Genomic DNA, 12,587 nt, shown 5'->3' with positions numbered 1-12,587 from the left:
ACCCAGATCAGTGAACCACTTCTAGGGAGTCTTGGCAGTCATTAGGTCTGAGGTGTGTCACAGAAATCCATACACAATACTTTTAAACGTTCCCCCAGTGATTCTGATGTACTGATTACTTGGAGAGCATTGCTAGAATCTACTTCCTGCCAGGAATGGGATGCAGACACAGAGAATTGATAAACTTATATGAGAGATGCTGTGACTTCATAAACAATGCTAAATGACTAGTGAATTTTGCCTATGCTTGGGATGCAAATGTATTCTTAAGTTCTTTCTGTATTTATTAATCTATTTTTCAGCCCATCAGACCACCATCACAAGCCTGAGTAAGTGTTGCAAGTACTTCTACCAGAGAGAGAATTAAATTACTTTGTAGCTATGGAACACAAATTTAGTTGCTTCCAACTTTGAGGTGGATGGATTCTGGCCTAGTTCTCTATTTAAAGCTTTTTCATCTATTTTTCCTTGAAGAAGAAGGAGAAGGAGAAGAAGGGGAGGAGAAGAAGGGGGAGAGAAGGGCCCAGGGGAGGGGGATGCAAGGAGAGGAGGAGCGGGAGGAAGAGCAGGGGGAGTAGAAAGAAGAAGGAAGAAGAACTAAGAGAGAGATGGGAAAAAATAAAAATAAAGGTGTACAGTACCATTTTAAAAGTCTCCTTTAATCTGAAGCACATTTTTACAAATCTAGGTACTACTGGACTTAATAAAGTGTTCTTAATAAAATCTAAAGACTACCCTGTGAGAAACACGTGTGGAAATAAACATAAAAAGTAGTTTTGTATACACAGGTCAACAGAAGACTAACTGGATTTGTGGTCATTCACAAAAACAAGAGGGAAAATATCTTAAATCACACTTGATTTCAACACACCAAGCCAAACGACTAATAAACCGCCCACAAAGAATGAAACTATTTTGAACTCGTCATTCCACATGTACATATTATAATATCAAGATATGCATAAAATTGTGTAAGCAGAAATGTACCTGACCTTTTATTGAAAAGAGGAGGAGTCACATATCCTGAAAGGGTTGGGACCTGCCTGCAGTCTCTGGGGAGCTTCCTGTTGTCACCACACCTCTGGGTTAATTATCTGAGCTCTCTCTGAGGGGAGCGTCTAAGACGCTGGGAAGGAAATCATTCTTCTCGTGAATGCGACACGGTCTCCAGTTTCCACATGCTGAGATTATACTTCCTCATCAGTTTGATGTGCTTGGTGAGATCAGGTAGGTCATCTATTGGGTCGTTTTCTCAATTATTCAAAAAATATTTAGTATTACTGTCATTTTATCATCCCAGTTCCTACACTGGACTTTTTAAATTTCACACGGTGATTTTTCAGGAAAGAAGATATGGATTAAATGAACTTTCTAATTCTGAAAGAACATTATTTTCCCTCAGTAGTGAAAGAAACTATTATTCCATTGACTTAGCCTCTTCTTCTGATGTACAGAAATTAAAATGCTGAAAAATCTAGTGTTATTTTCTTTCATAGTTAATTTTTCTGTGCCTTTCCACCTCTATGAAAGAAGATCATTTATTTTCGGAAAATTTTAAATTTTATTTTATTATAATATCTGATACAGAGAGGGTGGGTTTTTAAAGCTTTCAGGAATCAAGGGTTTATTTAAATTATTTTTATAAAAAAAAAAACCATGATTTTATACGTGTAAACCTCTTGGAATGGTGCCTGGCATATTGATAACTTCAAATTATTAATCATAATGGAGAGATAAAAATTAAAACAGTAATGTACACAGCAAGATGATAAAAATAAAGTGAAATGCTTTTTTTTATTTTTTCCAACTCTTCTCAGCTTTTTAGGAATCCAGTACTTTTTCGCATAGTTTATGATAATGAAAACTGGTACAATTTTTCTGAAGGGAAATACATTATGTATTAGGACCCATGAAAATGTTCATGCCCTTTGAAACTAGTAAAACCATTGCTGGGAATTTGTTCTAAAGAAATATCTTGTAAAAGAAGAAAAAGAACCTCATATACAAAGATGATTCTATGTTATTTATAATAAGTTGAAACTAGATACAGCAGAAATGTTCCTACACACAGGAATGGATAAAGTACAGTGTAACCACTTTTAAAAATACGTAGCCTTTAAAATAATTCTGAGGTTGGGCAGAAATGTGTAAACATGTTTATAATATAATCCAGAGTTAAAAAAGCAGAACTCAATTTTGTAGATAAACTAAGGTTACAACTATGCTAAAATCATGTATGTATGCCTGTAAATAAAGTTTAGAAGGGAAATGGAAAATTAAAATAGTTGTATTAGGATTTCAGGCTTATAAATAACTTTTCCTTAATTTGTGCTTTTGAAGTGGATTGAATAGTAAGTTAAAATTAAACTAGTGATACTATTTTAAATTGAGAAGTCAACATTTTAAAGTTTGTGTTTATTATCACCTTAAAAAATTTTTTTTTTGTGGGGGGCCGCTAGGCATGCGGGATTTTAGTTCCCCTGCCCCTAAAGGGGCCAGGGATCAAAACTTCCCTGCAGTGGAAGCCTGGAGTCTTAACCACTGGACTGCCAGGGAAGCCCCTAAAATTTTTAAGAAAGAAAATAAATTTAGAGATAACTTAAGGGGAGTGGGAACTAACCTTAATACAAAAACCTGGTGGTAATTTGTACTTTCTTCCAGTCTCCCATTCTATATCTCAGCTTACAAAGTTGGAACTTACATTTTTGTAACCTGCCTTTTTTAAAAAATATATTTTAAAATTAATTTTAAAAACTGAAGTATAGTTGATTTACGATTCAGGTGTACAGCAAAGTGATTCAGTTCATATATATGTATACATGTATATGTATATATATACATATATTCTTTTTCGAATTTTTTTTCCATTGTAGGATATTACAAGATACTGAATATAGTTCCCTGTGCTATTCAGTAGCTCCTTGTTGTTTCTCTATTTTATATATAGTAGTGTGTGTCAGTTAATCTCAAATTCCCAATTTATCGCTCCCCCACCTTTCCCCTGGGTAACCATTGACCTATCTTTTTACTTAATGTTATCTCAACAGTAAAGTCTTGTTTTAAGTCATTCCATAGGACCCACTGCCGCATGATAGAATCTAAGCAGATAGAGATACATCACAATAAACGTTCATAGCTAGTAGGAAAAAACATAATTATAGCTGTAAGGTTAGTCCAGACTTCTCAGGATCTGCAAAACCCTGAACTGAGAACTTTCTTGGGGGAGGGTGTTGAATAATATGCAGAAATTATGGATCACAAATACACTGACTTTTTGTTTTTCCCTTCCTTGGCTTGCAGTCCAAAAATTAGCAAGTGATTAAGATGTGATTCTGAAATCCCAAGAATACAAGTCATTTACTTTCAGAGGTTTTTAATTCATTGTTTTAACCTTTGTGAAATCATGATGGGAATGTTTGCCATACTTTTACTAGTGTACAAAGCAAGGGCTAGCAAACTCTAGTGTGCCCTGGAATCATCCGGGGGAATACGTTAAAAATGCAGAGACTCTATCTCCAGAGATCCAGACTGTGGGTCTGGGGTGAGGTCCTGGAATCTGCATTTTAAACAAACTTGCAAGGTTTTCCAGCTTGTAGCTGGTTCAAGGAACACAGGCTGATAAATATTGCTCTAAAGTAAAGCTGCTTGTCGTAAGTATTTTTTAAAGTTACTCTGCCATCGATATTTTGACCTATGGCAACTTGTGTAAAACTAGGTAGATATTTTCCTAGAGAAGATAGTTCAGTGCCAAAATCAGAGAGAGAATTGTTTCCTCGGATGTTGGACGCCCTCTTCAGATTGACTTATAACTGTGTGTGTGTGTGTGTGTGTGTGAGATATTTTTCTAACACAGAGGAGACAAAGGTGAGTGAGGGGCTGGAGTGTGAACGTATGTATTTATGCCCATGATTAAGAGAAGAGAGTGAGAAATCTGGCATCTCACTTGTCTTCTGGGCTATATCCTAAAGAAATACAAGCTAGTGGTTCAAAGCAGAGATGTCTTTCCAACCAAGAAGGCATTTGGCCCCTATGCTTCTTGCCTGTCTCTGCCCAGGGTAAAAGAGAAACAAAGATATTCCAGCAGTTTTGGGGCCTGGCCAACTGTGAAGGCTTCACAATCTGGATCAGGATGGATTTTTTTTAAAAAATAAATTTATTTATTTATTTTATTTTTATTTATTGGCAGTGTTGGGTCTTCATTACTGCATGCAGCCTTTCTCTAGTTGCAGAGAGGAGGGACTACTCTTTGTTGCAGTACACGGGCTTCTCATTGTGGTGGCTTCTCTTGTTGCGGAGCATGGGCTCTAGATGCGTGGGCTTCAGTAGTTGCAGCACGTGGGCTCATTAGTTGTGACTCATGGGCTCTAGAGTCAGTAGTTGTGGCACACGGGCTTAGTTACTCTGTGGCATGTGGGATCTTCCCAGTCCAGGGATCAAATCCGTGTCCCCTGCATTGGCAGGCAGATTCTTAACCACTGTGCTGCCAGGGAAGCCCCAGGATGGATTTTCAGTGCCAAATTCAGTGTGGTTCTCTGCATAAAAAATATAAACTGAGTTACTTTTCAGATGAAAAAATAAAAATTAATAGAAATTCGCTGCAGAAACGTGTCACCTCCCCCCTTCTTCTCTCTTCAGAGTCCAGCTCATTTTCTAATCTCTCCAAGTCAAAGTTTCTGGGCTAGAGAGATGTTTATTTCTGAGACATCTGGAAGTTCCTGTGGAACAGTATTTTTAGGCAAGCCTAAGAGTGTGCTCGTGTGGGTTTCTGGAAAGCTCCTGGCTCCATCAGTTAACATGTGGTGAGCTGTGTGTCCTGGACACTGACTGGCATCCACCACCCAGCAGGCAAAATACTCCACAATGTATCCCTTAATCTAGGTCTGAATCTCAGTAAATATTTTCAGGCAGCATTGAATCAATATACCTGTCTGTGGACCTCTGTTCTAAAGAAATAATTCATACACGTTTGCATCATGTTTGGAGGTGGGGGAATGAGAGCTTGAGCACACCTTGGAGCCCAAAACTTGACGTGAAAGAAGCGAGAGTCAGGGCCCTGACTTCTTGACTGGATATGGTGCATCGAGGGGAAATTAGGTGGAATTTCAGTGCTGTCACTGGGGGTTGGAGTTTTGTGGACTAAACTTCACCAACCACAGGTCTGAGAGAAACTGATACTTTCATTTTTAATGAACTGACTCAGCCATATTGAGAGGTTTTGCTCATTGACTCTCGTAGAATCTCAGAACCTTCTCTCCTCTCGCGTCACTCACAACTGCTTCATTGGTGGGTTATTTCTATCTACAATTCCATCTCCTCTCTTCACAGACACCTCTTTGGATGTGACTGAGGAGTTTCTTCTTTCTGCAGGAGTTTTCCCCCAATCAGACATGTGGGAGCTGAAATCAGTTTCTCCAAAGGCAGGTAGAAGCCAAAAAGCCAGAACTGAGCATGGTGCCGAGCTTTATTTAGCTGCAGGGCAGTGTGTGTCTTGAGAATACAGAGCCAAAGGATCCCTTGGAAATTTCATTAGAAAGAAGCGAGGCTGTCAGTGATTGGTCTGAGGGAATCATACTTTTCTATCTAACTGGGACTCGTACAAAATAAGTCAATCTAGGGAAACAAATGTCTCCCTGTTTTCTTGGTTGTAGCCTAAAGAAATATAGCTGGTGGATGAAAGCAAGAGTTATCTTTCCAACCAAGACGGTATTTTGTCTCACCAACCCAATTTTATGTGGTAAAGGTAAAACAAAATGACAGCTATATTACCCCCTAAGCCTGATAAGAGTAATTTATTTTGCACAGGAACAGCTGCAATCCCTCCCCACAGACAATAGAGGGACCAAAGGTGGGGAGGAGCTTTAATTAGCCTGCAGTGGTAGAAAAGGGAGGCTATCAACCTGTTTCCAAAGGGAAAGAAAGCAAATTGGAAAACTGGGAGCCTGATTTGATTGTGACAGAAAAAACTTGTGAAACTTCTGCCTAGTTCACCTCCAAAAGACTTTTCATCTTTTTTTTTCCCACTCTTTCCATGAAAGTGTGAAATTACAGGAGCCATTTTTAAAAAACAGTTTTATTGAGATATAATTCACATACCATACAATTCACCCATTTCAAGTTTTTTAGTATATTCACGCATAAGTGCAACTGTCACCAGTCAATTTTAGAACATTGTCATGACTTCAAAAAGGAACCCAGTACCCTTTAACTATTGCACTCCATCTCTCCATCTCCTCCCATCCCCCAGCCCTAAGCAACTACTAATCTACTTTCTGTTTCTATAGACTTTCCTATTCTGGACATTTCATATGAATAGAATTATATAATAAGTGGTCTTTTGTGACTGGCATCTTTCACTTATCGTAATGTTTTCAAGACTCATCCTGTTGTAGCATGTGGAACCATGCTTGTTACCTAAAAGGTATTTAATAGCCAAAAAAAACCCTGCTTGACATAAAGGTGACAAAACACCTATCTGACCAACATTCTAATTACAAGAGTAAAGTATGGTTATTTTCAGATCTTTTAATTAAAGGAAATGGAAATTTCCTGATGTATTAATTTTTTTAGATTAGGGTTGTCTTTGGTTAGTAAGAAAGTCCTGGAAATTTGTTTTCTTAAGTAGATGCCTCTTGTCCTTTCAAATAAGCTAGTTTGCAGATCTTAGAATTTCATTTCTAAAAGGAATGCTAGAGTTAGGTAAATGGTAAGGAATGAGAAACCAAACTCTCATTTTAATATGAGAAAATTGATGACCCAAATAGGTTATGTGTTTTACCTTGTTAATGACACAGCCAGAAACAAACCCAGTTCTCTGGCCAGGGAGAAGCCCTGTCACCTGTATACTGGCTAATAAAGCTTCCCCTTTGCAAATCCTTGGTAGGATTAAGCAAACTAAAATGATGGAAGGAAGGAATTTATTAAGCACTTGTTTGATATCAAATCCCACACTAAGTGATTTACTTATTTAGTCATCATAACTTATGAGATCAATACTGTTAACCCAACTTATCATCAATATCATCAATTACTAGTTTTTTGGCATCTATATGTATCATGTTATGCTTTAGATACTTCGTAGGCATTTTCTCTCAGTCTCACATCAGTCCTGACAGCAGGGCTTGGATTAGGGTGAGGCGAGTGAGGCATTCACCAGGTGCAAAATTTAAGGGTGGAAGGGACACCGAAACAAGTCATCAAGATAAGTCGTATTTATGACTTTTTAATGCAATACTTTATTTTTGTGATATTTTAATGCAACATTTAAGTGATACTTTAATATCTAAATAATGTTTTGCTGTCATTTAATATGTAATGCAAATGATAATATACATATCATTAATAGTGTATATTATAACGCATAGATGATATTTTAATGCAATATTTTTAAAAGACCAAAATCAATACTAATCCATGATGAACAAAATGTCAAAAATTTTAATAAGATACATTATTGATTGTTGACAAGTCTGTGTTATTGAACAACCGGAAAAATTATTTCCAACTGGCTGGCATTCCTGGGTCCATGCCAACTCACTTCCTTGCTAGGTGGTTTATAAGGGCTGACAATGATGTATGCACAGATTAAATAACGAAAGACTATTTTTTACTTGGTTCAAAATATGGAAGTATATTTTGATAAATATACATATTTATAGAAATTATAGAATATACTGTAAATATATTTCTATAAATATGTATATTTATATGGTGTGTCTTTTCCTTTGCCTTGGGCTCAATATGGCTCTGCAAAGCACTGCCTGACAGATTGGCACTATTATGGTCATTTTACACATGCAAAACTGAGACTTAGAGAGGCTGGGTAATTAATTACCAGAGGTCACATAGCTAGTAGGCAATGGAATTGAACCTCAAACCTAGGTCTGTCTCCCAAACCCAAGCCCTTCCCAAAATTGTGTTGTGTTTTTGTTTAAGACGTTAGACCAGGGTTAGCAAACTTCTTCTGTAGAGAGTCAGATAGTAAATATTTTCAGCTTTGTGGGCCACTGGACTTTGCCTTATAGCAGGAAAGCAGCTATAGACAATACACTAATGAGCATGGCTGCATCCGGCCCATGGGCAGTCCTGTATTATACAAGAAAATATCTCAGGCACAAATATGTTATCTCCGAAGATGTTATAGCCAGATTTCCGTGACATCCTACTTGAATATGTTTCTTTTAATTTAACAGAGGGAAGACAGTACATGAGAATCAGGCTGCCCTACATAGGGGCCTGAATTTATCACTGGATGGGAGACATCACCCATCGGATTGTAATTTTCCAATTGTCAACAGGAAACAGCATTTCAGAGGGATTGAATTTCAAAGTAGTCTGAAGAAGAAAGGCAGAGTTTCTCTCATTTCAAATAAACTCTAATAGAAGAGGTTAAGCTTTAGAAGCCAGTTTAACATGTTCTGTGGTCCTCCGTTGAGCTGTTAGTACTACCTCTGAGCAAACTTGACTTTGTAACAAAACAACAAAATAACCAACAAGAGGTTTGCTTTCTGAAGACATGCATAGTAGTTAATCATTTTAGAAATACCAACATAAAGTAAAATGTAAAGAACTATATTTATGAGGGTGAAGCAATTCCTTGCATGTTCTCCAAATTGCCTGAGAATTTCGAGCCCAGTGACAAGACAAGAGCTTGGTGCTGGGGACACAATACTAGACTGAAAACGACACAGTGCCTGCCCTCGAGGAGCTTAAACTAATCTGTAACGTGGTCCAAAATAAGATAAATGTTTTATTTTTAAAATGTTATTAATTCTGAGAGGGAAAGTGTTAATACCCCGAGGCATTTTAAACAACACTGGAAGTGGAGGGCAGGACACAGTGTGGTCTGCATATGTTTTTCCAGGCCTTGTCACCTGCAGAAATATTTTTACATAGTTTCAGTCATAATGCATATGCCATTTCATACTTCATTTATTTTATAAACATTACATCACACACTCTTTCTAGTATTCATATGGATCATTCTGGATGGCTGAATAAGTGTTAACAGGTTGATATTCATTTATTCAGGAAACATTTATTGAAGCCAACTCTGAGCCAGGCCCTGTTCTTGGCACTGGGTATGTAAGAATGGATAAACAAATAGGCCAGTCAACTTGGAGCTGCTGTGCTAGTGGGGGAAGTTCTTTCAGAAAAGGAAAGAATGCTTCAGGTTTGTGGTAGGAAAAAAACAACTAACACTTAAGGGGAAAAGTTCTCTGGAGTGGAATTCAACACAAGAAGGAAGTAGAATAATATCTATAAATCCCGGGGGAAAGCATATTATTTAAAGCCAGGGCATCACTTAGGCCAAGGAATTCATTTACAGATATGAATAAAGTTCAGAACCATATCATCCACTAGCCCCTCTTTTTTTAACTGAAAAAAAAAGGTCAACTTTTAATTATGTAACTAACCAAACTGCTTCCGGGAATGTCTCCGAACAATCAAACAAAAGAAAAACGATAAAATCGTCCTACTGAAGAAACCAAGAGTTTCTACCAGCCCCAGAGCTTCTGAGGGTTAGGCCAAGAGCAGCTCATTCCTGAGGCTGGTTCTGTCCCCCGTGCAAGCTTCTCATCCCATGAGCAGGGCTGAGGATGGCTGACGGACCGTCCACTAGCCTGTCTTGAGAGCAAGAGCCAGTCACCCGGGGTGAATGGAGAAGCCTAGGAAAAGGACTCACTATGAGCAATGACCTTGTACATTGTACAACAAAAACTACATAGCCAAGGAAAGATGGTCCCAGATGATAATTTTTATATGCACTTCATCCTCATTATTCATGGTAGTTTATGTTCTATAAAGGCACTACAAGCACTGCAGTAGCAGTTACTGAACCATTGCTCATGGAGGGAATATAGGGTTAGGTTCCTGTGAGCCTCTGGTTACAACATTTTTGTTGACCGATCAGTACATAATCTTATTTTATGTGTGTTGCTGTTTAAAGACACCTTATTTAATATATGTTGTTGATTTGCTAACATTGAACCCATGGCCAGCACTATAACTCACATCTGAACAAAGCTGATCTCACACTCACAACATCACAGCCTTCGTGAGTTTAGAAACACCAACCAGCACTTGAGGACTATGTCTGGGGGATTTTAAACAGTGAAATCACCAAGAAAAGGCCACAAGAAGCAAAAAACGTAGCCGTAATAGGCCAGGAAAAGGCCATTTGTTATGGGAGCTGAAACAAGAAGGCCGTGTTGCCACGTTTGACCTTAGCTGAGAGTGGTGTGTGGGGCAACTCAGATTTTTTGCCACTCAGCACGTACCTGTGAATGACTGCAAAAAGCCCCAAATATTGATTTTTGGGGTTAACAAATACATTTGGATTTTATTTTATTTCTTAGGTAGAGTGTTTATTACTGTGCTTTATCACAGACAGTCTGCATTCTTCTTTCGTATGTTTTAAATATGTAATTTTTTTTATTTATTAAAAATAAGAAAGTTTCTGCCCTCAAGGGCTCTCAATTTGCTGCTGAGGTCTGAGTGGCAATCACACTCCTCTTCCTTCTGGGTTTCAACCAATTAAGAAATTGACTCAGAGCTAAAAGTATCAGCTTTATTGTTGGTATAGTTGGATTTGAGAAAAGTGCAGGTCAAATCGTTTTCTCCTCCTAATGCAAACCAGAGGTCCCCTGCTGACCTCTCCCCAAGTAGCAAGGTCTACCTGCCCCCAGGGAGGAGGAGGCAGGAGAGAAACCATTGAAGGGAAAAGAAGAGAGAGGGCTCTCTTTCCTGGGGGGTGGAATGGATGTCCCAAGGCACACCCAAACTACCAGGATGCAGAGCAGGGGTGAGAAATACTTAATTTGGGGGGTAATAAATAAATTTTAATGCATAGGTGAATCCCCAAATATGAAATTCCCAAATAAACAGGATTGACTGTATTTTTTTTAACTTTTTATTTTTTTATTTTTTACAACAAACGGCATATATTTAGAGTGGACAATATGGTATCCCAATCTCCCAATTCAACCCCCCCCCCAACCCTCCCCGCTTTCCCCACTTGGTGTCCATATGTTTGTTCTCTACATCTGTGTCTCTATTTCTGCCTTGCAAACCGGTTGATGTGTACCATTTTTCTAGAGTCCACATATATGTGTTAATATACAGTATTTGTTTTTCTCTTTCTGACTCACTTCACTCTGTATGACAGTCTCTAGGTCCATCCACGTCTCTCAAAATGGGATTGACTGTATTTTGACAGTAGGATCAAAAAGTATATGTGTGAGTGTGTGTGTGTGTTCTGAAGAAGGGGTCAAGAAGGATATACAATACAGGAGGCAATACAAGTGCAGTAACTTTCTCATCTTTCTTGGTAGGAAATGAGGAGCTAGAATAGATACCGTAAATAGAACAGAAGCTCTCTATGATTGATACACTAGTACATAGAGGCTTAACTTTTATTTCTAAACTAAAAAAGGAATCACCTGATGAACCAAAAGTGATTTTATAAGTAATCAACATCAGGAGGTAGACATTGGGTCAGAGGGGGGAAGTACTGAGTGTGCGAATCCCTCATCGTTTATAACAGAGGGTCATTAGATACTGTCTCAAGTTACTAAAGCGAGGACTGGAGCAGAACAAGGAAAGACAACTGTTCTGACGAAGGTCAGCAGCAGGACACATGACAGAAGTTAAAAATATGCCCCACAACAGCCTGAAATACAGTTTCCAGATGCCCAAAAGTCCTTGCCAGGACTTCACATTGAAGGATAAATAAATCTGAATAAATATTGCTAGGTCTGGAGCAGTTCTGCATGTAGTCTACTTATTTTTTAAATATTTATTTATTTATTGGCTGTGTTGGGTCTTCATTGCTGCGCATGGGCTTTCTCTAGTTGCAGCGAGCAGGGGCTGCTCCTCGCTGTGGAACACAGGCTTCTCATTGCAGTGGCTTCTGTTGTTGCAGAGCACGGGCTCTGGGCACGCGGGCTTCAGTAGTTGTGGCACGTGGGCTCAATAGTTGTGGCTCGCGGGTTCTAGAGCACAGGCTCAGTAGTTGTGGCACACAGGCTTAGTTGTTCCGTGGCACATGGGATCTTCCCGGACCAGAGATCAAACCTGTGTCCCCTGCATTGGCAGGCAGATTGTTAACCACTGCACCACCAGGGAAGTCCTGTAGTCTACTTCCGATCTACAGGTTACACATTGACATCCCACGAAACAGAGATTTAAGTGTTTCATACAAAGTTATTAAGGTCAACACCAGAAAAAAATTAAAGTGGGCTATAAACATCCAGCATGAGAAAGAAAATATAAATGGAAAAAAAAAACAAAGAAAAGAGAGAAAGGGAGTCCACATAGCAAAAGCAAGGCCTTTTCCAGAGCACAATGCTGTTGTAAAAATAACTGAGACATTTAAAAATACTTGAAGTCACAGTGGTTCTAGCAAATGAAAAATGAAAATCCATTTGTTCTGCCCTTCTTGCCTTTCAGTAACTGTCAATTTTAAGGGCTTTTAGTAAGGACTCAGCAAGCCAAAAAGATTGGTTGAACCATTCCACAGACATTAAAGTTGGCAGTTTCTGCTGAAAAACAGCTCTGACCCCAAGCTTCAGGATGCATCTCTGAGCCTT

The 12,587-nt window shown here is 38.6% G+C and overlaps 1 protein-coding gene across 4 annotated transcripts in view; it reads left to right on the top strand.

Annotated features, from left to right (window-relative positions):
• The first annotated feature begins 1,089 nt into the window (after positions 1-1,089).
• The window catches only part of LIPH (lipase H), a 42,728-nt gene continuing 31,230 nt past the window's right edge, over positions 1,090-12,587 (top strand). For all 4 annotated transcript variants that reach the window (XM_057739146.1, XM_057739147.1, XM_057739145.1 and 1 more), the window contains exon 1: positions 1,090-1,227. In XM_057739146.1, coding sequence (XP_057595129.1) covers positions 1,179-1,227 — 49 coding nt within the window. In that variant the 5' untranslated portion in view covers positions 1,090-1,178. The remainder of the gene's footprint in view (positions 1,228-12,587) is intronic.

The sequence above is a fragment of the Hippopotamus amphibius genome, chromosome 6, assembly GCF_030028045.1.
Source record: "Hippopotamus amphibius kiboko isolate mHipAmp2 chromosome 6, mHipAmp2.hap2, whole genome shotgun sequence".
Lineage (NCBI taxonomy): Eukaryota > Metazoa > Chordata > Mammalia > Artiodactyla > Hippopotamidae > Hippopotamus > Hippopotamus amphibius.
This window is presented reverse-complemented; position numbering and strand designations above follow the sequence as displayed.